General features: G+C 38.1%; 1 protein-coding gene across 7 annotated transcripts in view; it reads left to right on the forward strand.

The window, feature by feature from the left end:
* The window catches only part of LOC111859836 (rho guanine nucleotide exchange factor 9), a 71,468-nt gene extending 50,425 nt beyond the window's left edge, over positions 1-21,043 (forward strand). For all 7 annotated transcript variants that reach the window (XM_023842857.2, XM_023842859.2, XM_023842858.2 and 4 more), the window contains 7 exons: positions 3,407-3,586; positions 6,518-6,750; positions 8,896-9,025; positions 12,373-12,504; positions 13,992-14,235; positions 14,559-14,627; positions 16,262-21,043. In XM_023842857.2, the coding sequence (XP_023698625.1) occupies positions 3,407-3,586; positions 6,518-6,750; positions 8,896-9,025; positions 12,373-12,504; positions 13,992-14,235; positions 14,559-14,627; positions 16,262-16,443 (1,170 nt within the window). In that variant the 3' untranslated portion in view covers positions 16,444-21,043. The remainder of the gene's footprint in view (positions 1-3,406; positions 3,587-6,517; positions 6,751-8,895; positions 9,026-12,372; positions 12,505-13,991; positions 14,236-14,558; positions 14,628-16,261) is intronic.
* The last annotated feature ends 900 nt before the right edge of the window (positions 21,044-21,943 follow it).

Below are 21,943 nucleotides of genomic sequence, written 5' to 3' on the forward strand. Positions count from 1 at the left end.
TTGTTTAATAAGCGGCTCTGAAAAATATGTCAATTAGAAGAATAATACTTATTATTTAATCATTCTAAATGAGGGTTTACAGTATATATGAATATGCTGTGCTTTACCTTGGATACAGATGTCAGAGAATTTTTAATTCAAGAGAGCCAGCATTGCCCATCATCATGGTTTGTGTCTGTCACCTATCTGAAGTTAAGTTTGAACTGAGCTGAATTCCGTCCTTTCAAAAGATGGTCATTTCTGATCTTAACAGAAACATGCAAAAAGTGGGACAGTGATATTTTTCTGGTGTCTTCCTAATATCGAAAATGAACATGCTATTCATTGGGTGGTATGGCAGTGTCTCAGTGGTTAGTGTTGTGACCTTTTACATTCCGGATTGTGGGTTTGAAATTTGTGTTCGGGATTTCTTTGGTTTCTCTGGTTGCCTATAGCTGTCTAAAAGCATGTTCCTATGTGAACTGGTGTTGGTTGGTCATGCAGTGTGTGTAGATGCACGTACAGTGATTGGGCTGCTGTCTCCTGCCTTGTGCCTTGGGATCCAGGCTAATAATAATAACAATAGATAGATAGTTTTATTGACCCACATGGGGAAATTCTCCTTCCACCTACCCCAACTTGCTTTCAGTAGGTGAGAACTATCTGGCCTCAAGGGGCAGCCACCCATAGCAGCACCCAGGGAGCTGGGGGTTAAGGGCCTTATTCAAGGCTCAGACATGCTGGGACCAGGCTCAAACCAGTAACCTTCCAATCACAGGCACAGAGGCTTTGCCTCCTGAGCCACACACTGTGACCCAATGCTGGAGAAACAATATAGAAGATGGATGCAACTGCTTTTCTGAAGCTAACTTTAATTCCAAGCGTTTGCACTATATAACTTACCCTTATTTGTATATTTGGTAGCTGATACCTCTCATACTGGATATACTGGTAGCTCTCATACCGGTATTCCGGAGTCCATTTGTATTTGTTACCTGTCACATTGAAATTGCCACCACCTAATCCGTGGTCTTCCCACCGACAGTGAAAGGAATTTCTTTTTTTGTTGAATAAACCAGGGAAAGTGCCATATTTCAAGGCTGTCAAATCCTATAAGGGCAGCGGATCCTGGCGCGGCCAGAAAATCAAGCTCTGATCTGAGGGGAGATCTGGGTGCTCTGTTCAGTTGTCAGCCGACATTGGCCTATCTGACATTGGCCTGTCTGCTGGAAAATAATTGGGTGAGTCCTTTTAGTTGGAGATTCCTCATAAAAGAAGAAGAAGAAAAAATGGTGCTCCAGCATCACCTGAAGTCGGTTCTGTCCTGCTCAGAGCTCCCGATGTGGGGGCTTCCATTTTACACCCAAGCGACCCAAAGGATCGTGTTCAATATGACTGAAAATTCATCAGCAAGCAGCGGCTGAAGAATCAGCCCTAACTGGAGCACCTCCGGCAGCCTGATTGCCGTCGCAGGGCCATTGTCCCGTGCTGTGTTTTCCTTTGACTTGCAAAGCGTTGATGAAGCGTAACAGGTACATCCCATAGATCAGCTGGAGAATAAATCATCCGCAGAAAGCCTCCCTTCAACCTGCGCTTTTCTCAGTGACTGCTGAGAATATGAAATGTATGAGGACATTGCTGACAATTTTGTAAGATGGAAATAATTGGTCTGCAGCTCCTTGTTCCTTTTTATCACTGCGACAGGAATAATTGGCATATGACAATACTGACTGATAGGTATTTCTTAACTATATAATAAAAAGAAATAAGTAAAAAACTGATTATTTGATCTATTTTAAGCCAGTCTTTGGTACATTTTGTTATTTTCACATTTTCATATGTTTTTGTTACTGCACTTTCACAACACCATAAACTTATGAGTTCTCCTTGTATGTTAACATACAATACTGTGAGAACAAATAAAATAAAAATTCCCTCGCTGTGTTACACTTGGGTTGATGTCAGTATACTTGATCCCTTTAAAAATGTACAGCCTTTAGGTTTATGAATAGCAATGCTGGCTTTTCATTCACCAACACTTGACATCATGTATTTATCTTTGTTGGTTCATGTAAACGGTCACTTTGACTTGACCTCTGCGGTCAAGTATGTATCACTGCACCCAGAAGCTGAGTGTCAAGTGGGAGGGGTATTGTTGAGCAGAAGGGGTTTATCACTTGGGGTAGGAGGGGTTTATAATGAGGGTTAGGGTTAGGGTTCCCCTCCTACTCAACATTGCCCCTCCTATTTCACATTGCTCCTCCTACTCAACGTTACCCCTCCTACTCGACATTCGGCTTCTGGCTGCAGGGATACGTCTCTCTCTGTAGTGACAGATCAGTCCGGCAGTGATGGATAGTTACTCTGCAAAAATAAATCAGTTGTTTACAGTTAAAGAAGATGTCTGACATCACGTCTAATCTTATAAACTGTAACAGAATCTTACAGACCTTGTATTAGTCATTTATTCCAATAAAACCTTTGTGACAGCATCCGAAATCGTTGAAATGTAAGCTCCTACGCATACAGTGAGCCAGCGCGAGTGTACTGAATCAGGGAAGGCAGGCCTTTGCGTTGACCTGAGGCGACGCTTTGATGGGTTTGTTAAAATGGCAGGCAGGACGTCAAGGTCAGGCTCTGAGCTCCAGAGGAGTTTCTGTTCCATTAGGAAGTGCACGCACACACACTAACATACAAAGACACTCCATTTCTTATCGGATATATATACAGGTACATAAATATACTGTTTAAACCATCATTTTGTTTAGTTACTCATAGACTGTTGATGTGGTGGTGTGAATGGTGTAGCTCACAGGACATTATTCATTATCTACAATCATGTCAAAAATGTTTTTAGTCATTATCTATTGTTCTTTTATATAAAAATCAAATAGATTGTTTCTGGATTGATGGATGTTTTAAGTCTTGTCATTGCAAATGTATCTACTCAGACGAGACCTGTGAATTTATATATATTACCAGTTGAAATATTGAGGTGGAAACAGTATTTATTATATAGCTTTTGTCCTGTACTGGATAAGCTGGATGGAATATTTTTTTCATATCCATAAATGAAGGTCACTTCCAAAACCAAGATGCCACAACATAAATACAGGTATTTCAGTTAAGAAAAACGATGATAATTTCATCGGTCATTAATCTCTCAATCGTTTATCATGTAAAGGATTGGGCACAAGTCAGACAGAACATGCAAATTCCACACATAACTTAGAGGTCAGACTGTACCCCCCCCCCCCCCCCCCCAACCTTGGAGGTGTGAGGTAACAGTGTGTAACAAATAAAGGCAAGAAGGAAACTAAGTATATTAAAAAAAAACATACCTTTGGGAGATTCTTAATGAAATTTCAGTGGAAAAAACATGCCAGAAAAATGCATTTTTTTTCTAACTTAATTCCCCTTGTTTTAGGGTTATTTGCGACAATGTAAAAAGAGGAGAGACATGTTCAATGAAGACCAGGTGAAAGTCATATTTGGAAACATAGAAGACATCTACAGATTCCAGATGGGTTTTGTTCGGGACCTTGAGAAGCAATACAACACAGAGGAGCCTCATCTCAGTGAAATCGGGCCATGCTTTCTAGAACATGTAAGTACTCCACGTTCTGGCCGGCAGTAAAATGTGCTCTGCTTTCATAATGCACAAATACACTTAAATATGCTGTGGGGTAGCGTAGCTCTCGGCAACATCTAACAGACTCACGGCCGGCTAGCTATTGAGGAACCACATCGGTTTCGAATGCGTCAGGGTTTCAACTATTCTGTTTTATGCTAACCTTTTCAACAAACATTTATTAGTGTGAAATGTAACTTGTAGTAAGTTGTTTAGCATTTGCCAACCAGGTGAGACAAAGAGCAACTCATCTGGATCTGGATGATTGCAAAAAGTTGCCCATTGCAGGTTACAATTTTTCAAATAAAAACTTGCTGTGCGGTATCAGTGGGAAAGTGCCACTGGTCAGTGACATTGCCCGGCAGCGTTGCTCAAAAAGTTGCCCCGTGAATCATCACCTTTACTCTTGGACTAGTCCGTGATGTATGTTTCACCTAAGCTTTTTTGTGTTGGTGCCGGTGCATGCAACTAGAACCAGCAGGCCACTTTGGATTTTCAGATTCTGTAGAGAATGGTGCGATGAACAAAAAGCATGCAGTCAAAAGCTTTTCTGAGCCAGATACAGTACACCTGGTTAATGAGGGAGGTCAGCAGAAAGTGGCTGAGCTTGTTACAGCTAAAAGGAAGGATACAAGTGCAAAAATAACAGCAGAAGTACGGCAGAAAGGGAGCTACAAACGCTCAAGCTGTCGACTCTCAAAGTGGGGATGAGATGCAAAAACGGCTCCTCTGCAGTACTAGCTAGTTGCACCTACTAAAGGGACCACTGAGTGTGTATTTAAAGCTTCTCATGCTTCAGAATTAGGAGTAACATACATAAGTACTTATAAATAAACAGACGCTCCTTTACTTACGAACGAGATACGTTCCGAACGGCCGTTCGCAACTTTAAATGTTCGCAAGTCGTTATTCAACATCATTTAAAAGGGTATACACAAGTACTAAGAACTAGGATGCTGGGAGTACGCACGCTATGCTGCTGCGCGGCGGGAATAGCCACCAGGACTCGTACTAGGCAGAACTGGCGCGCAGAAAAAAAATGATGTACCGGCTAGGAAATGGGAGCCCAATGAACACAATTCGGACTTACAGTCCTCTTCGTTCATATGTCTGAAATTTGAAAGTTGAAAGTTCGTAAGTAGAGGAGGGTCTGTGTTGCATGTGAAGGATCAGTTTAGCTAAAGTAAATTAAGTGTACAGCAGTATAAACTCATCTGACTAGCTTGTGACTTGTCCCACACTTTCTGGGATCAGGGTATGTTCAGGGTATGTTCAGGGTATGTTCAGGGTATGTTCAGGGTATGTTGGCTGGTTCATGCTTCACGCTGACACTGCAGTGCCACAGTATGTGCGCTGATTATGAGCCAGAAGTCAGAAAGTTGATTGGCCCAAGGATTGTATTTAAACACCTTTTCCACCCTCTGTGATCAGATTAACATAAAGGGCCAGTAGATTTGAAGAAGGGTTGACTGAGAAAGTCTGGAAATACCAGAATTTGTATGATTCCTCAGTACAGGATTATAAAGACTCACAGATGGCTACAAACAAATAAATAAAATACATTTCTACATATAAATAAAATAAAACTCATTTGTACTGCAACACCATATACCGGTAAATGTTTTTGTGTCAGTGTTATAGTTTTGATTTTTAAATTTAATTTTTATATTCTGATTATTATTTTATTTTATTTTTATCTGGATTGCGGCGGGTCCAGCACAATGCTGCAAGCCCACTTTCAGATGAGGCATGAACCAGCCCTTAGGCTTATTATAATCTTTTCTATAAACGAGGACTCAGAAGCCACTGATGTATCAAGTACCCAAGAGCAGTTTTGTCCATTAAGGTTTAGAAAATCCTCCAAGATGCGAAGAAATGGCTGGCAATGCATAGCTTTTACTTCCTGCAGAATTCCAGGAAAAGTGCCATTGTCTAAATCAGACTATTTCATTGAATTATAGTACATCATTATTAGTTTTGTTCAGGTTATTTGAATTTCTAGAATCTTGAGATATTTTCTCCCAATGGAGTATTAATGTGTGATGTCTGTGTGTAGACATAAAATAATATAAAAAACATTGCGTTATGAAATGTGCTTATTAGAAGACTTAGAAGTACTCGACTGTTTTTTTTTTTTTTGTGCAAACAGCCATGTTGCCACCATGTGGATTTAGGATCCGTAGGACACAATCATTCCACTTATTTTCATTACTGGTTCTGTCTATAGTTTAGCTCTTTGCAACAATGTATGCAGTCAGCTAATGTAATTCGGTGACATGTTGAGGAATATTGACTTCTGCCAAATATCAGCAGACTAAAGCTGCATGTTCCTCTGTCGACTTGCCGTCCAGTGTGCTGTGATTTATCAGCGCTTTGCTGAGCGATTTAGTTAATGCTTCTAATCTTTGTCCACTGCCTGTGTATTTTTCACAGTCGCTTAAATTCAGATGAATTGCTATTTGCACTACTTGCCGAGTTTGAGCAGTAAGGTTGACAAAAGGAAATGCCGTGATTTATGAAAGGATGGTCACTGTAAGACTTGCTCCAGGCAGGAGGGTAAATAGAATTATAGAAACTTATTTTGGAGGGTGGAGTGGAGAGGGGTTTATCAAAACCAGTGGGACGGAACATAAACAAAAGGCCGCCATTCAGGGAGGGGATATAAAAAAACAAACAAACAAACAAACAAACAAAATGGCTGTCTGGATACAGAATGTGATCTTGAGGACAAGAAACAGGTGACCAGTCACCTGACCTCACCCCCCCCCACAGCATGTTCAAAGCCCCCCTCGCACTTTTCCTTAGAATTTCATTTTGTTGTTTTATGGGCCTGTAAGCTGTTTTTAATTTTTTAATAGGATGTAGCTTTTTTTAACCCTTTGACGCCTTTTTCCATTTGACGTGCAGCAAGACGGATTCTGGATATACTCCGAGTACTGCAACAACCACCTGGACGCCTGTATGGAACTGTCCAAGCTGATGAAAGATGGACGCTACCAGCACTTCTTCGAGGCCTGTCGCCTCTTGCAGCAGATGATTGACATCGCCATCGACGGCTTCCTGCTGACGCCCGTGCAGAAGATCTGCAAGTACCCTCTGCAGCTGGCCGAGCTGCTGAAGTACACTGCCCAGGACCACAGGTACGTCCCATCGCCAGTGCTAGCTATTCACCCCCGCAAATGTGAGCCTTCCTTGTCATCAATGAATGCTGTCATCAAAAAGCTTCTATTGATTAGTCCACAAAGCCTCCAGGAGGCCATGAGATGATCCATAAACTCTATGATCTCTGTATGTTTTTAACATGAATATTTAGACACCCTGCAAGTTGACACTGCATTGGTGTATCATGGGGTCACATGGCATCATCTGTTTGAGTGAGGATGGTCTCACTCAGATCGCACTCAGAATCCCTTTGAATTATGCATTGAATTACGTCTTACTGCCTTCAGCTGACTGGTGTGAGTGCTTTCAATGTCCCAAACCATTTCATTTTACGTAAATTCAAACATCAAGGACCTCTTATTTTAGCATATTGAAGCGCTGTATTTTTTCCTTGTTTAACTTTTATACTGCTTTAACATATACTCAGTAAGAAGAAGTATTTTAATTTTATTATGTTTAATATGTTAGTCAAAGTACTTGTACTTAGTACTTAGTACTTGGTGCAGACCATTCATGTAATTAAATTCCTTCTTCTTCTTAATAATAGTAATACTACTAATAATAATAATTATTATCATTATAATTATTATACCATAATGATATTGATTATTGATGATTATTGATAGTCCTTAATACATGTAAACAGTATTTAAAAATTTGATTTATTTAAAGTTCTGACTTATGTGCAATAATTTTCATTGAATGGTTACAGAATCTTAAGTTACAAAGTTTTACCTGTAAATTGTTTTACAGGTGCCTTTGTGTGACTTTATTTTCTTTTAGTTTAACCTTGAAATGTTGCTCTTAATTATTACTATTTATCAAAGAAACATATAGCTTTTAATGGAGGAGTGGGATATTTTACCAGAACTACTGAGATTAAGTGCATTTATGTAATCGCTGACATACCCTGCAGCTTTCGGGATGTTAAGCTGTGACCTGAATGGACGCCCTGCTTCTAATACTTTGGGATAATTAACTGTAAATTGGCCCAGGCATGCCAGTACATTGGCTGTTAATTGCGGAGTAAAAATACCTTTAAAAAATATCAGCAGCATTATAAACCAGCCAGGTTGTTCCACAGTGCCTGTACTGTATATTGTGTGCAGCACAGCTCATATTTAGGGGACTGCCTTCGCTTGCTTTGAAGGAAACATTTTTGCTTAGGGAACAGACAGCATCTATGCTGACAATAATTCTTTCATTGCACTCAGAAAAGCATGGAAATTGAATCTTCCTACCCGCTGAAAAAAGAAATATTTTATCCCACATCAAATTAGCTACCATAACTCACTGTGGCATCCATTTTCTCGAGACAACCAAGTTGTTTTTTTGTTTCCAGTCCTACAGTTTTCATGTTTCAAATATATTTTAGCAAAGTCATTACTTTCAGCTCCCTTGTCTCAAAGATACAGTTTTGATTGCCTTGAGCACAGATCTGCCAACAGCGATTGAAGATGCAACTGTCAACAGCACTCTGAAATTCTTCATTTGAATTTCACTGCTAACTTTAGCAATTCAAATGGCCACCTTCACTGTTAGCTTGTGCTTCTGACTCTCTTGATAAGCGAGCTGATTTTTTCCCCCCCCATGATATGAAGTTATGGATGGCTGGCACTGCTGCCTCTCATCTGCAGGGCTGGAGGTTCTATTCTTGTCTTCGCTCTGTATGTGTGAAGAGTTTGAATGTTCTCATCATATCATGCAGGTTTCCTCTGGGTATTCCGATTTCCTCCTGCTGTCCCTAAATTGTCCATGATTGTGTTTCTAAATTTATGTCATCTGTGATGCACTAGCATCCCTTCCATGGTGTAACCCAGCCTTGTACCCTGTGCTGCCTGCCGTAGACTCCAGGCCCCCCATAACCCTGATTAGGATAAGTGGCTGGAGGTGTTTCTGGAGGCGGGGCTTTGGGGACACTGGCTCCAGCTGTAAAGTGATTGGCCCACATTCTGTCATTCACCAATTCAATCAATTGGTTAATCATAAGGTTGGTCCCTCTGTAAGAATGATGGCCCCTCTTAGGGTGGGAGAAGGTGCGAGGGTATGCTTTATTGAGCCCAATAAAATCAGTAGCTTTATAAATATCAAAGTATGACGTCGTCTGTATTTTCACCTCATAGCGATTACCGATACGTAGCTGCAGCCTTGGCTGTCATGAGGAACGTCACCCAGCAGATCAACGAGAGGAAAAGAAGGCTGGAGAACATCGATAAGATAGCACAATGGCAGGCATCAGTGCTGGACTGGGAGGTGAGTAGCCACTATATTATGAAAGCGCAAACAGTCATTGTTTTACGCCGCTCTCAGTCTTCATAGCAACAGTTTACACTTACAAAAGAAATACCAGTGAATGGAAACTTACCCCACCAATATTCTCAAACTGACTTCTCAGGTTAATTGTACTGAAATTATAGCAAATTATGCAAGAATGTAATCAGGTTTAAGTATTCCTTATTATTAGTATTATGCTCTGATTGAGCTGTTAAATGAACATGATGCAAATTACGACTACTTGAAGATTCACGTGTAATAAGGGGAATACGTTTAAAGGCGAAACAAAGAATGAGAATTACCCCTTGAAAGAATACAATCGATGCTCATTATTTTGATTATTCGATAATAACCTTAGGTAAGCGTAGCCCGTCGGAAACAAAGTAAATTGAATAATTTTAAATACGGCGTGACTTTACAATGGCCTGTGTTTCAAATGAAGAAAGTATTTTCATTTTCAAGCAATTAATGCATATTTGAAAGCTTATATTTGATTTAACGTGTTTTAAGTTACATGCTTCACCCAGTAACCAGTTCCATAATAGCCCAACTGGGACAAAGACCAGTATATGAAGAAGTCCTTAATTGGATGTAGCACTCATTGTCATTATATATTATTATATATGCATATTTATGTGCATGTGACATATACATGTATGTATGTCTGTGTAACCCTTCCTAATTAATCAATTGATTCATTATTTTGCAGCCTTACCCCTATACAAAAGCAGCGCACTATTTTTATCGTATGCACACAAATATAGCCTTGAATACAACAGCAAACAACTTACTGTATTTACACTGAACGCATGTTCACACACATTATTCTTATTTATAGTAAAATCACTTTACATAAAATGTATATTTAAGTGCAGTGCTACAAAGGATAATGATAAATCCACTGTGCTTTTAATTTTATTACTAAAGGTAACAGGTAATAATAATAATAATAATAATAATACATTATTATTGTTGTTGTTGTTGTTGTTGTGCTCAGATATGAAATTGGCTATAGTTATTTCTTAAAATATTATTTCCTTTAACGTGATATAAAATATACTGAAATTACAGTCAAGGGTTCTGGATGTACTTCAGTAGCTATTTCCTGTTTATGCTTTTGGATTTTATTGCATGCTGGTGTGAGTTTCTTTCCGAAGATGTAGCCTTATACAAATGGCTATAATAAATGCAGGCGTTCGCCTTAGGAATAACTGAGTCATGAAAGCAGACTCACAGCTTAAGTCATTCACCATTATAGCCAAGTCTGTCTCCATTGTCACTGTCATGAAGAAAAGCCACAGAGAATTTTCTCTTCCCTGCAAATCCTGGCAGCGTCTGACACATTGCTGTACACTGTCAGAGAACAGACGTGTTTGTAGCATTGCTTTCAAAGCCTTTATCGTTTAACAGAACCCATTTTAATGTTGCCTGTGCTGAGGATGCGTACGCTCCCTGGTATAACCGGCATCTCCTTTAAACAAAGAGACATGACCTCATTACTGAGTGACGGCTGAATTGTTACAGGGGTGTCCCACTTTCAGCTGTTAGCTATGGTAACCTTTGTAATGATCGGGAAGGACAGTGCCCATGGCGGAGAGCCATTATTGGCTCATAATATTGTAGGACAAAGTAAAACAATGAATAAAACCCGGAAAAAACATTGTCAGGGCAAATATACAGCTCTGGAAAAAAAAATTATAGACTACAGCATAATTTTCAGTTTAACTCATTTCTCAGCAGATAGGTATGCAGCTGTGTAAAATATAATTTTTTTTGCAAACTGCAGCCTGGCTCCTCCCTGTTTCACATTGATGAAGGGCTTCTTCCTTGTTTTATGGGAATTCTGTCCTGCTTCTAGGAGCCTGATACGAACTGTCCTAGCAGTGCACTTCACACCACTGAATGTTTCCAATTCCTTTTGAAGGTCACTTGAGGTCATCCTCCGATTCATGAGGCACTGCCAGATAAGTCGACGGTCATGTCTGGCATGGGAAAGTTGCTTCTCAGTGTAGCCAATTAAACGAGGATTTAGAAATGCGGATATATATATATATATATATATATATATATATATATATAAAAATTGTGTCATATATGAGAATATGAGGGAGGGACAGACAGAGAGAAAGAGAGACCTCTTAATTTTTTCCAGAGCTCTATGTACCTGTGGCACCAAACACTTATTTTATTTATTTATGTTTAGTTATATAACTTTCACCAGTTATGCCCTTTTGTAAGGTCCAACAGTCCACATGGCTGCTTGTTTGTTCCACTGTATGAACTAGATAGTTGACGATGGGTGTTTCTCCCAACCACTTTCTATTTGCATTTTAAATTTACTGTACTTTCAAATATCTTCATTGTTTCTATTTTTATTTTTCTGTTACTTTTAATTCCATTCCTTTGTTTTACTTGTTGTCTCTCCCTCTTTTTCTTTGTATCGTGCAACGGGATCCGAGGAAACACATTTCGTTCATTTCGTTCACTGCTGCACAGTGTGTTGATGTATGGGAATGATAATGAAACATTTGAAATTGAATTGAATTATATGTACCTGATTTAGACACTGCACAAAGCAAAGCCTAAATGCATACAAAAACCCTGGCGCCTGGTTGTACTTTAGGGTGGGATTTGTTGACAAAATTAGAGTGATGGACGCCAGTGGATATTTTGGTTATATGTAAACAGGTTTGTACAAATATTTTTATTTTATTACAACTTTTATTTAGTAAGAAATGACAGTCACAGTCAGCATTTCAGTGCCTGGATTCCAATTGTTCTCGGCGTGTCTGTTTATTGCAGTGATCTTTGCTTCTGTTTTCTGCGGTCGGTAAAAAGATGGGCTCAGATTTCTTACTAAATCGATTTGAGCAATCGGACACATGACAGCTCTTTCCCATTTTAGTTGTGTTCTGGCGGCATTCAAGCTGAACGCTAACGCTGCCACATATATAGTCTTTTTGCTACTCAGTGGGTGTAACTACAGTGATTTCGTCTACTGTGACATCATACGCCCATATTGTAACGCTGCAGAGGTATGAAAAGATGACTCAGCAACGAGTATGGATCGTGTATACCAGCCTTGTTGAGTTTCTGTTGATGTCTGGTATTACTTGAGCTTCATAAGTTATAATAAACACTAGATAATGGAAGATCACCATCAACTGCACCAACTGCAGTCGTGTCACTATTGCAAATATTTTTGACTGACAAAATGGCAGAGGCTTTGGAGATGATGTTGTCCCCTGGCACAGCAGACCTGCTTAGAACATATCCCCCATGGATAGGGGGCGATTGCTGTACTTATTTTTCTGTTGTCCACACAGGGGGATGATATTCTGGACAGAAGTTCAGAGTTGATTTACACGGGGGAGATGTCATGGATTTACCAGCCGTATGGAAGGAGTCAACAGAGAGTCTTCTTCCTGTTTGATCATCAGATGGTTATGTGTAAAAAGGTGAGGTATATGTATTGGACGATATAACTCCAAGCTTACAATGCTTTTAAAAAAGCGGGAGGTAAATGAAATACGTCATATGAAGTTTTTCACTGAATCTGAAAATGGGTTAATTCAGAAGGAGAACAAAATTCAAAGAACAAGTTTACAAAACTCCTTATGTTAGTTCTAGAAAATTCTCGTAAGATTGGACTTCAGAGTAAATTTGCTAAAATTTGACACTCTTAACTGCCCGAAACTGAGTGATGTAGACTATAAGTTACTGACCATTTCTCACTCTTATAGCAAGACCTTATTAGTCTAGGGTGCATATAGGGTATTTATCTTTAAATGCTCGTCTCAGATTTGCCATTACCGTCACAAAAGGCACGTACAGTGTGATGTCTGTACACATTCCGAGAAGTTAGTTCAGCTTTTCTTAATAAAACTGCAAATTACTCGTCATCACTTACAGACATCGGTCACTCACTGTTGATCACATGCTGAGGATGAGGAGTGATCCCACGCTTTTCTTCCAAGCGCATCAGCTCTGGTTTCACACACCCTGTCAGTTTTTTAAGCATGTTCAATTCCTAGTGAATGCTTTTATAATTTAATCACTTTTTTAAAATATATTCTCAAGTGAATTTATTGATTTAGTTCATACATCTTACTAATGATGATTTTCTGTCTTTAACACCACATTGCTTGCACTAGTTCTATTACTGCAAGACCATTCTAAAATTAGAACACTAATTTAAAATGAGAGCACTCTTTGATCTGTGAACATAATCATATTAGCAGTCACAGCAAACAAGATCTCGTGAAAGGAGTACAGAGAGCATTGTGATTAAGGAGACAGAAATGGAACTTCAACATCACTAGTTGAAATTCCCTGAGGAGACTGGCTTTCATGCAGGGATAATGCTGAGACGATTAGAAGTTGAAGTTCCTGTTTGTTTGTTTGTTTGTTTACTTTTTGCAATGCATGTCTGCATCCATTCATCTCTGTCAATTAAGCTGCCAATCGATTCTGGCCTTCATTTTCTGGATCAGTGCACCGAGTGGCAGTTTGATAATCCTGCGCTACTTTCGCTTAAAATGTAAAATTGTTAAAGTCTCCACTTTAGCAAGTTGTGGTAGAGTATTGCCAGCACAATTTTTTGGCTTTCCATTCTCAAATTATTTAGAGTTTGGCTCTTGAAAATGTCTGTCAGATCAGTGGCTGAAAATAATTAGCTCATTATCTGATAAATTCAAAAGGCACAAATTGGCAGAATGAATAAAAGGAATTTACAGCTGCACTTTCTACTTAATTCTGTTTTAATCTAGTAGTTCTTTGAAGAATTTTGCTCTTTATTCAATTGATTGTTATGTGAGAGCATTCCATTCCGCATCCAAGGGAAAGCAAAAGCTTTGGGTTAAGCCATGAGGCTTCTTGCTTGAAAGCAGAACGTCAGAGATGTTAGTTAAATCAAGTCCGGAGTAACAATTTCATATATCCACAGGACTTGATACGCAGAGACATCCTGTACTACAAGGGGCGCATTGACATGGACAGGTATGAGGTAGTGGACACAGATGATGGCCGAGACGAGGACTTCAACGTCAGTGTCAAGAACGCCTTCAAGTTGGTGAACAGGGACGCAGAAGAGATCCATCTGTTCCTAGCCAAGAAGCTGGAGGAGAAGATCCGGTGGGTCAGAGCATTTCAAGAAGAGCGCAAAATGGTGCAAGAAGATGAAAAAATAGGTAGGGGCCTTTTGCTGAACATAGCCATCAAAGTTGTTATGATGGTGGATGGGTAGATGGATGGATGGATGGACGGATCAATAGATACCTGTAGATAGATAGATAGGTCAGTTGTATGAGTCAGTTTGTCTTTTCTGAGGGTTATATATAGATTATTTTAGTTATTGAAACAAGGAGTTTTTATTTCATATTTGAAAACTTTCTTTTAGTACCACACCGCCCCCTATTTTGCAGAATGAGATTTTGAAGCAGGGTAACATGTGCACTATTTTGGTCAGAAGGGTGGCTTTTCCAATTCTGACTCTCTGGCTCTCAAATTTTAGGGTTTGAAATCTCGGAATATCAGAAGCGACAAGCGGCCTTGACAGTGAGGAAAGTCACCAAACAGAAAGGTGAGGCTTCAAAGAGACACCAGTTGATCCCTGAAAATTTTTTCTTTTGAACAAAGTTGTGAACTTTGACTGACATGCAGTTATGCACAGTTTCGATGTTATTTTTTAATCCTTTCGGTTTCGAAGTACTATGTATGTGCTTTTTCTCTTTTATTTAACAATTGAAGTCACAGGTGTAGAAATTCCCTGGTGAGAAAAACCTGAAATTGTTGTGTGAGTTTAATAAATTTTTCAGTCAAGCAAAAACCCAAATGATGGCATACGCTATGTATTTGGCCGGAATAATGTTGCACAAAAGTTGTGTTGTTCCATTTTACTTTATGTTCAGTTGAAAATACTGTGTCTATATAACGTTTGTGACATGGTGATGCTCACATTGGTTGCATACGCTTTCGTTTATTGTATGTTGGTTTGTGTATATGAATGTGAGCTTGCTGCATATATCAGATTAAAACTGGATGAAATATATTTGTGTAACTGGTTTTAAAAAGCTTGCTCTGTGCTTTATTTGTGTTTGCAGTTATATATGTAATGTTCCCACTACCAGTAATAAATATTCGCTTAACATAATTGACGATTAGTGTAGGACTTTTACACTTGAAAATTTTAATAGCAACCTATGACTTGCATGAGCATTATATGTTTGTATAGTGTCTGAGTAACAGATTCCTCATTTTTTACATTATAGAAATTTGTCATAATGTGTTTGTAACCATTTGTGCATGGGTAACACAAGGTGAAGTATTCTTTTAAATTTCCAGATTCATTCTTAGATATCATCTTGAGAAAGATGGCGTTTTTATATCAACATGGTATGAAAATGATAAAGGTATATTTATTAGAGTCCTATGTAGCGTAATAATAACTATTCAAGATGCCATGGCAACTGCTGCAGGAAATCATTTTCAAACGCCAAAGCAAAGCATTCCCTTCATCTACCCATTATGTGGAAGAAACCACAGTGTGGTGGAATGAACAAGCAGACATAGTATGTTTTACTCTGGCTCTGAAAAATGTTAAAAATATCGTTGCTTTCATACCATTCAGGACCGAAAATTATTACGATATGGGTGTTTCTGTGGGAAACCGGTGAATGTTCTAAACAATAAAACAAACAAGTAGAAAATCCTTTAAGATGCCATGGCAACTTACTTTCTCATTCATTACAAAGGTTGTTTTTATGTAATTGAGTTTCTTTTGGTGTTAATGGATATCTTCAGTAGCAAAGTGGCGATTTCCAAATGCTCTCAAGAAATGCTGAAAAAGCAGCAGGTAACGCAGCAGTTTATCATGATGGTCTTTGTCGACACCTCTGTGACCTCTACCATGTTACTTCCATTTAATGAATTATTTAACTGTCTTCCATTGTCCAACATAAACAGACAAACTCCATAATCTATGTATCGTATCCCCGAGGTTGGAGGGTAGCTAAGGCGTCCAGCCCTGGTTGATACGATAGGGACGGTGTGCTTTATCGATTTGTCTGTTTCTCTGTCGTTTTGGCATGATAATTTTGTTCGATAAATTTCATTCGTTAATCAAAACATGACTGGCAACAGTCATATTTCCCGCCTCCTGCTCCCTCTTTCTTTTCTGGCTCACTTTCTGTTTTTCTGTCTGTTTCCCACATTCAGGTGTAAGCCAAAACCGGTCCATGCCACCTTCATATCCACCTCCCCTGGACCCCTTGAACCATGGACAGTATATGGTACCAGACGGCTTGGCAGAATCTCAAGTTTTTGAATTTAACGAACCCAAAAGGAGCCAGTCTCCATTCTGGCAGAATTTCAGCAGATTAACACCATTTAAAAAATAGAGAAGATTTAGATATTTTTAGAAAGACCACATTATTTTTTGAGAAGCACTATACTATAATAACTAATAATGGGTGTTAAAAAAAAATAGGGAAAGAAGGATCATTCGGAGTGATACTGATTGGTAACATCCACCTGACTTCACTGCTAAAACTGTCACTTGTACTACAGCTTCTGCGACAGATACTTCTGCTACAACTGCAGCACCAAATCCGTGGAACCCTTAAAAACAATAAAAAACAACAAACAAACAGAAAAAAAAAACAAAAAAAACCTTTGACCAAAATAACTGCATTTCCCGTGTTCTTTGAGTTTTTTATGTTGTTAGGCTTTGCTTTTTGGGGATTGGAAGTACACATTTACCATTTTTTTCCTTTGGAATAAAAAACAAAAAAACAGACTCAACAAATGAATCTAACTGGAAGAAAAAAATATCTAATAGTTTCAACTGTTGTGCCATTTTGGGTGTACCCTTTAGTGCACTGTGATTTTGATGGGTAATTCTGGTTCCTTATATTGTCTTTCCTCTTGCACACAGTTTTTTGAGGTTGTTAGTAGTATCTTATGTAAAAGGGTGTTTTGGGACGAACAAAGCAAGACTTTGTCTGGCAAAAATTTTCAATGCGTATTCTTTATTCTTCCGTGTTCTTATGATAGATGCATGTAGAAATCATCCACCTGAAAATTCTGTGTAACATAAGGTTTCTTATGGGTCAAGGATCACACCAGTACAAGTAACAAATGTAACAAATGTTGTTGACAGGGTGTTTATTTATTTTTCCTAAAGACCAGAATGACTTTTGTTTTGCATGTCATAAAGGAAGTTCATAACAGAGATTATTCAGTTCTTTCCATTCAGTTTGAGTTACAAGTCTGCTGTCTAAATGAATCCTAAATAAGGGTTTTTAATGATATTGAATTTACTTGCTGTACCGTTTGTTGAATAGCTTCAGATCTCTAGTGAGATAAATCATAAAGCAGATATAGAGATTTAAGTCATAAAACACTCATAGTTAGAATCGGGCCTTAAGACACATTTGTTACTTTTCCTTCCTTTCTTTTGTATTTGAGAACGATGTTTGAATTGATGTTATTCAGAAATAACATACTTTGTCTGGAAAATGAATATTAAAAGCACCTGAAAGAGCGTCAGCGATGGATAAGATCATGAGGGAGGCAGTAACAGGGACCCGCTTTGACAGAGAACTGTAGGCGTCATTGGTGGGTTTAAGTACAAGCTGTGTTGGTGGGTATATCCCATGGTGCTTAGCTCCCCCTTCTTCATTACAGCTGTATTTTGATATATTCTGTCAACTGTCCCAACCCTGAACTGTCCTAAGTGGTCATCCACCCAGTTAAGCTCACATGTACATATAGCAGACTTTAAGCTGGTCCTGGAGAATAGTCAGAGGCAATAGGCAATAATTCTGCGAGCTGTATCTTCTACTGACAATAGATAATGGTATTAGGTGTGGCGTACTTGCTTGATAGATTTTTAAAGTGTCAAAAAATGGCAACGGGGTCAAAAGAATTATTTTTTTTTTTGTAAAACTGTTACAGTAGTCGGTGTCTTAGATGCAGCTCTGAGAGTAGAAATGAATGTACTGTTTGTAACCTGATAGAAGCAAACCCTGTACTGCAGTGGCTTTTGTGGGGAAATGAAGCCGTCGGTATTTTGGTGTTCTACACAATGATGCAACTGCCCTTCTCCAGTCCGTTATTTGCACTGACAAATCAGTATGTGAACAGTGTAACTCCACGTTATTTATTAACCTTTGTTAGCCTATACACTCTCTCTCTCTCTCTCTCTCTCTCTCTCTCACACACACACACATACACAAATACACATACTCATGCATAAGATTTGCACATGGTACACACTGTGTTTCAGCTGGTTTTTCAACAGGTGAAATGAGAGAAAAAATGTAAAAAGCTACTGATTTTGAAGCCGGTGTGGGTTTTGCTAACAGAACTTGGAAACCTGTTAGGAAATAACTGACCCTTTTTGTCAGAATAGAGTTTATAAGTAGACCTTCATGTCATGTTAAATGTGCCTTCTACCATTCCTCTGCTAATCCTTAATAGAATTATCCAGATATGAATAATTAACTCTCATGTTTGTTACATTTGTCTTATGCTTGTTGCTGTATTAAAATCATGATTTCAAACATTTCACCAATGCTGTAGCAAAATGGACAAAGTCACATTTCAGTTTGCCAAACCATTTTGTCCTGGTCTCTTTTTTTTGATATGTTACACATGGTTTGTGCAGTATCAATGTAATAATTTATTGCCGCCAGTTTTAGAAAAGTTTCGTTCATTGGACTGTTGAAGGATGGATCAGAGGATTGTGTTGGCTAGATGAAATTCAGAATATAAGAATTCCCAATTATTTCTTCCTCTTTTAACCTTTTTAAGGTTATTTTTGTTTTACTTGGTTACAGATTTCCTTTGTAAGTATAGTTTCGGCCTTGATTTCTTAAGTGCCAAAACACTGCCACACACCCAGCGGTTTGATGGAGCTTTAACTGTACATGTTGTTTACATCTATGCTTAGCAATCCAGAGCATTATGGGTATTTAAAACATGTCAATCTTTTTCCCAGAATCAGAATGAACAATAATTTAACATTAAACTAGCAGCTAAACCGTGTGTATATACTGTAAATATGACAGATCATATATTTAAATATTGATATTTTAAGTATGATACAGTTATTCTTTAAGTTATGTGCTAGGTTTTGATTTCTCGTGAACGCATGTGAATGGCATAAAATGTTCTGCATGACACAAGCAGCATTTTCTGATTTTACGTTCCATTCTGTTTTAATTGTGTTTATCTCATTGTTTTGTTCACTTGGTTGTTTAATAGGAAACACTGCTTTTGAATTGGATCCATTTGATTCACAGAAAGTTATTATTTAACAGTTTGTGCAGTTGTATTAATTTAAATTGTGCCAACTTAGGACTGTGACCCACCTCGGTTAAAGCGTAACCATTCGAAGTGTAACTAACCCAAAGAAAACCAGATCAGTCCAGGTTTCCCTTACTGGTATATGGGCATATAGCTATGTTTCCATATTCAGAACACTGGCACTTACCAATGTCTACAATGCTCCATCCATCGACTGGGCATTTTCCGCTGTGACTCCAGGGGAAATGTCCAGTCATCATAAATTTTTAAATCCTTGTTTGAGTGTGAACTTGCAATATTATCCACTTCAAGGGAAAACCTTAGTTAAATGTAACTTTTAATGCTCTATGTAATTATACAAGTATTAAATGCTAGTTGTTCCTTTAGCACCAATTAGGTTTCTATCAGGGTATTTTAATATATTAAAAATAAGTGACTTGTACCTGATCTCAGCCCTTTGGTCAGTTGTTGTTAAATAACAAATAACACAGAACAAGTTTATTACTCACTTTCGAACGTAGTGTAAGGACTTTAAAAAAAATAGTCTTTTTTCACTTTTGATTTCACAAACCAGAGAAGAATTGGAGCTATTTGTGTTTGCATTTGTAGTTCATAATTCAAACTACACATGTTTAGAATTCAAAATCTGAATTCCTACTGAAAACTAAATTGTGCTTCAAACTTTGAGTTTTATTTATGTCATTTATGTTTTTTCTGGATTTTTCTTGCCTTCGTCTCGTGTGCTAATACAGAATTCGAAAAGTCAAAATGCTACATGATTTGTATGGCTTTTAGCTGCAGTTGTAATGTAATGATTGTAAAACAAAGTGTCCTCTGTCCTAAATACACAGTTTGGAATTTCATGGAGCTTGAAACAGTACACTTGGCGATATCGCCACTACACCGTTTTCATTTTAACCTTAGATAACCATGCCATACAGACTGCACTTCCATTTGACAAACAGTTGTTATGTATAAACTTTTAGTACTGATTCTGAAATTTCTTTTTTCATTTTTTCCCCTTTGTTTCCCTTAAAATAAAACATGTGAAAAGCTCAGAAAACAATTATTAAAATCTTTAATTGTTGTTCTCCTTCATACGTATCATGTCTCTGTAATGGAAGAATGTAATGGAGTTACAATGTGCCATCAGTTGTATCTGGGGGAAAAAATTATCAATCATTTATCGACAAAAAGTTCCATTTCTTTTTCGAAAGGGTGCCTTCTTGCAGTCGTGAGGCAGATAGCCACTGCTACAGTAAGTGTAGGATAACCTTCCCATTACAGGGTTAATTTAACTGAAACTTAAGCATTTCATCATTGTCTTCTTCAAGGTTATTGTGGAGATGTAATGACATAAAATGTTTCCCTGAGGTTGGAATTACCATTGAATTGTCACAGTTTTATTTATTTATTTTTTTCTTTTTAACATTTACAATTTACATTGTAAGTACCACACTATTATTCAGTCATGATATTTCTCGTATAATCAGTTATTCTGTTTAGAATTAAGATATCCTTTTGGATATGTAGTATAATGACACATTTGGAGGGTGCAGGGTTTTTTTTGTCTTGAATGAGTGAGAAAACCAGTCAGTATGTATGTTGAAAAGCACAGTTGTCTCACAGACTCACACTTTCATGCGTGGTGAGATGTGCTTAGTGAAATAAAAGCCTTCCAACCCTCTGCTTGAGAATGTGAGGTCTGTCGCATGCTAAAATTTAAAAACCAAATCAAGACCGCTGCAAATGTGTGTGTGTGTGCGCACGTGTGTGTGTGTGTGTGTGTGTCTGCGGTTTAGGTTTATATTACATTGTGGGGACCATTTTCAGGTCCCCACAAAAATCTGTGAATGCAATCAAAAAAGTACAAATGGAAAAAGTCTCGTATTTAGTTGACATTAGTTTTCTCCATAGAATTGAATGGAGAGGCCACACAAAGATATAATTACAAATCTATGTGTGTGTGGATTATGTTTATATTACATTGAAGGGACCAAATGTCCCCCATAATATGATAAAAACCTGTTATTTTGACATTGTGGGGACCATTTTTCAGGTCAAAGATTTGTGACTGAAATCAAAAAATTAAAAATGCCATAACTCTCATATTTTGTTTGTTACTCATGGTTAAGGTTAAGGTTAGGGCTGGATAGGGGTTAAGGTCGTCATGTTGGGATTAGCCTTTTCCCCATAGAAATGAATGAAGAGTCCCCACAAAGGTATAAATACAAACCTGTGTGTGTGTGTGTGTGGTGGTGGTTGGGGGGGGGGGGTGTGTTTGGGTTGGGAGGACTTTCCAAATGCTATATATATATATATATATATATATATATATATAATTTATCCTTCATTTTATCAGGCAAAGCATTAAGTTTCTTTTTTTTTTTTTTTTTTACAATGACTGCTTGGCAAGTGCCAGGCAGCAAACATACACACACACACACATGCCGGGTATACCTATCCTTATGGGGACCGCTAATTCACTTTAACCATAACCATAAGTAACCAAACAAAATACAAGAGTTTTTGCATTTTTAGTCTTTTCATAGTGGTCACCGATTTCTACAAAATTGAGTTTTCAGGAAA

Source organism: Paramormyrops kingsleyae, chromosome 10 (genome assembly GCF_048594095.1).
Source record: "Paramormyrops kingsleyae isolate MSU_618 chromosome 10, PKINGS_0.4, whole genome shotgun sequence".
Taxonomy (NCBI): Eukaryota; Metazoa; Chordata; class Actinopteri; order Osteoglossiformes; family Mormyridae; genus Paramormyrops; species Paramormyrops kingsleyae.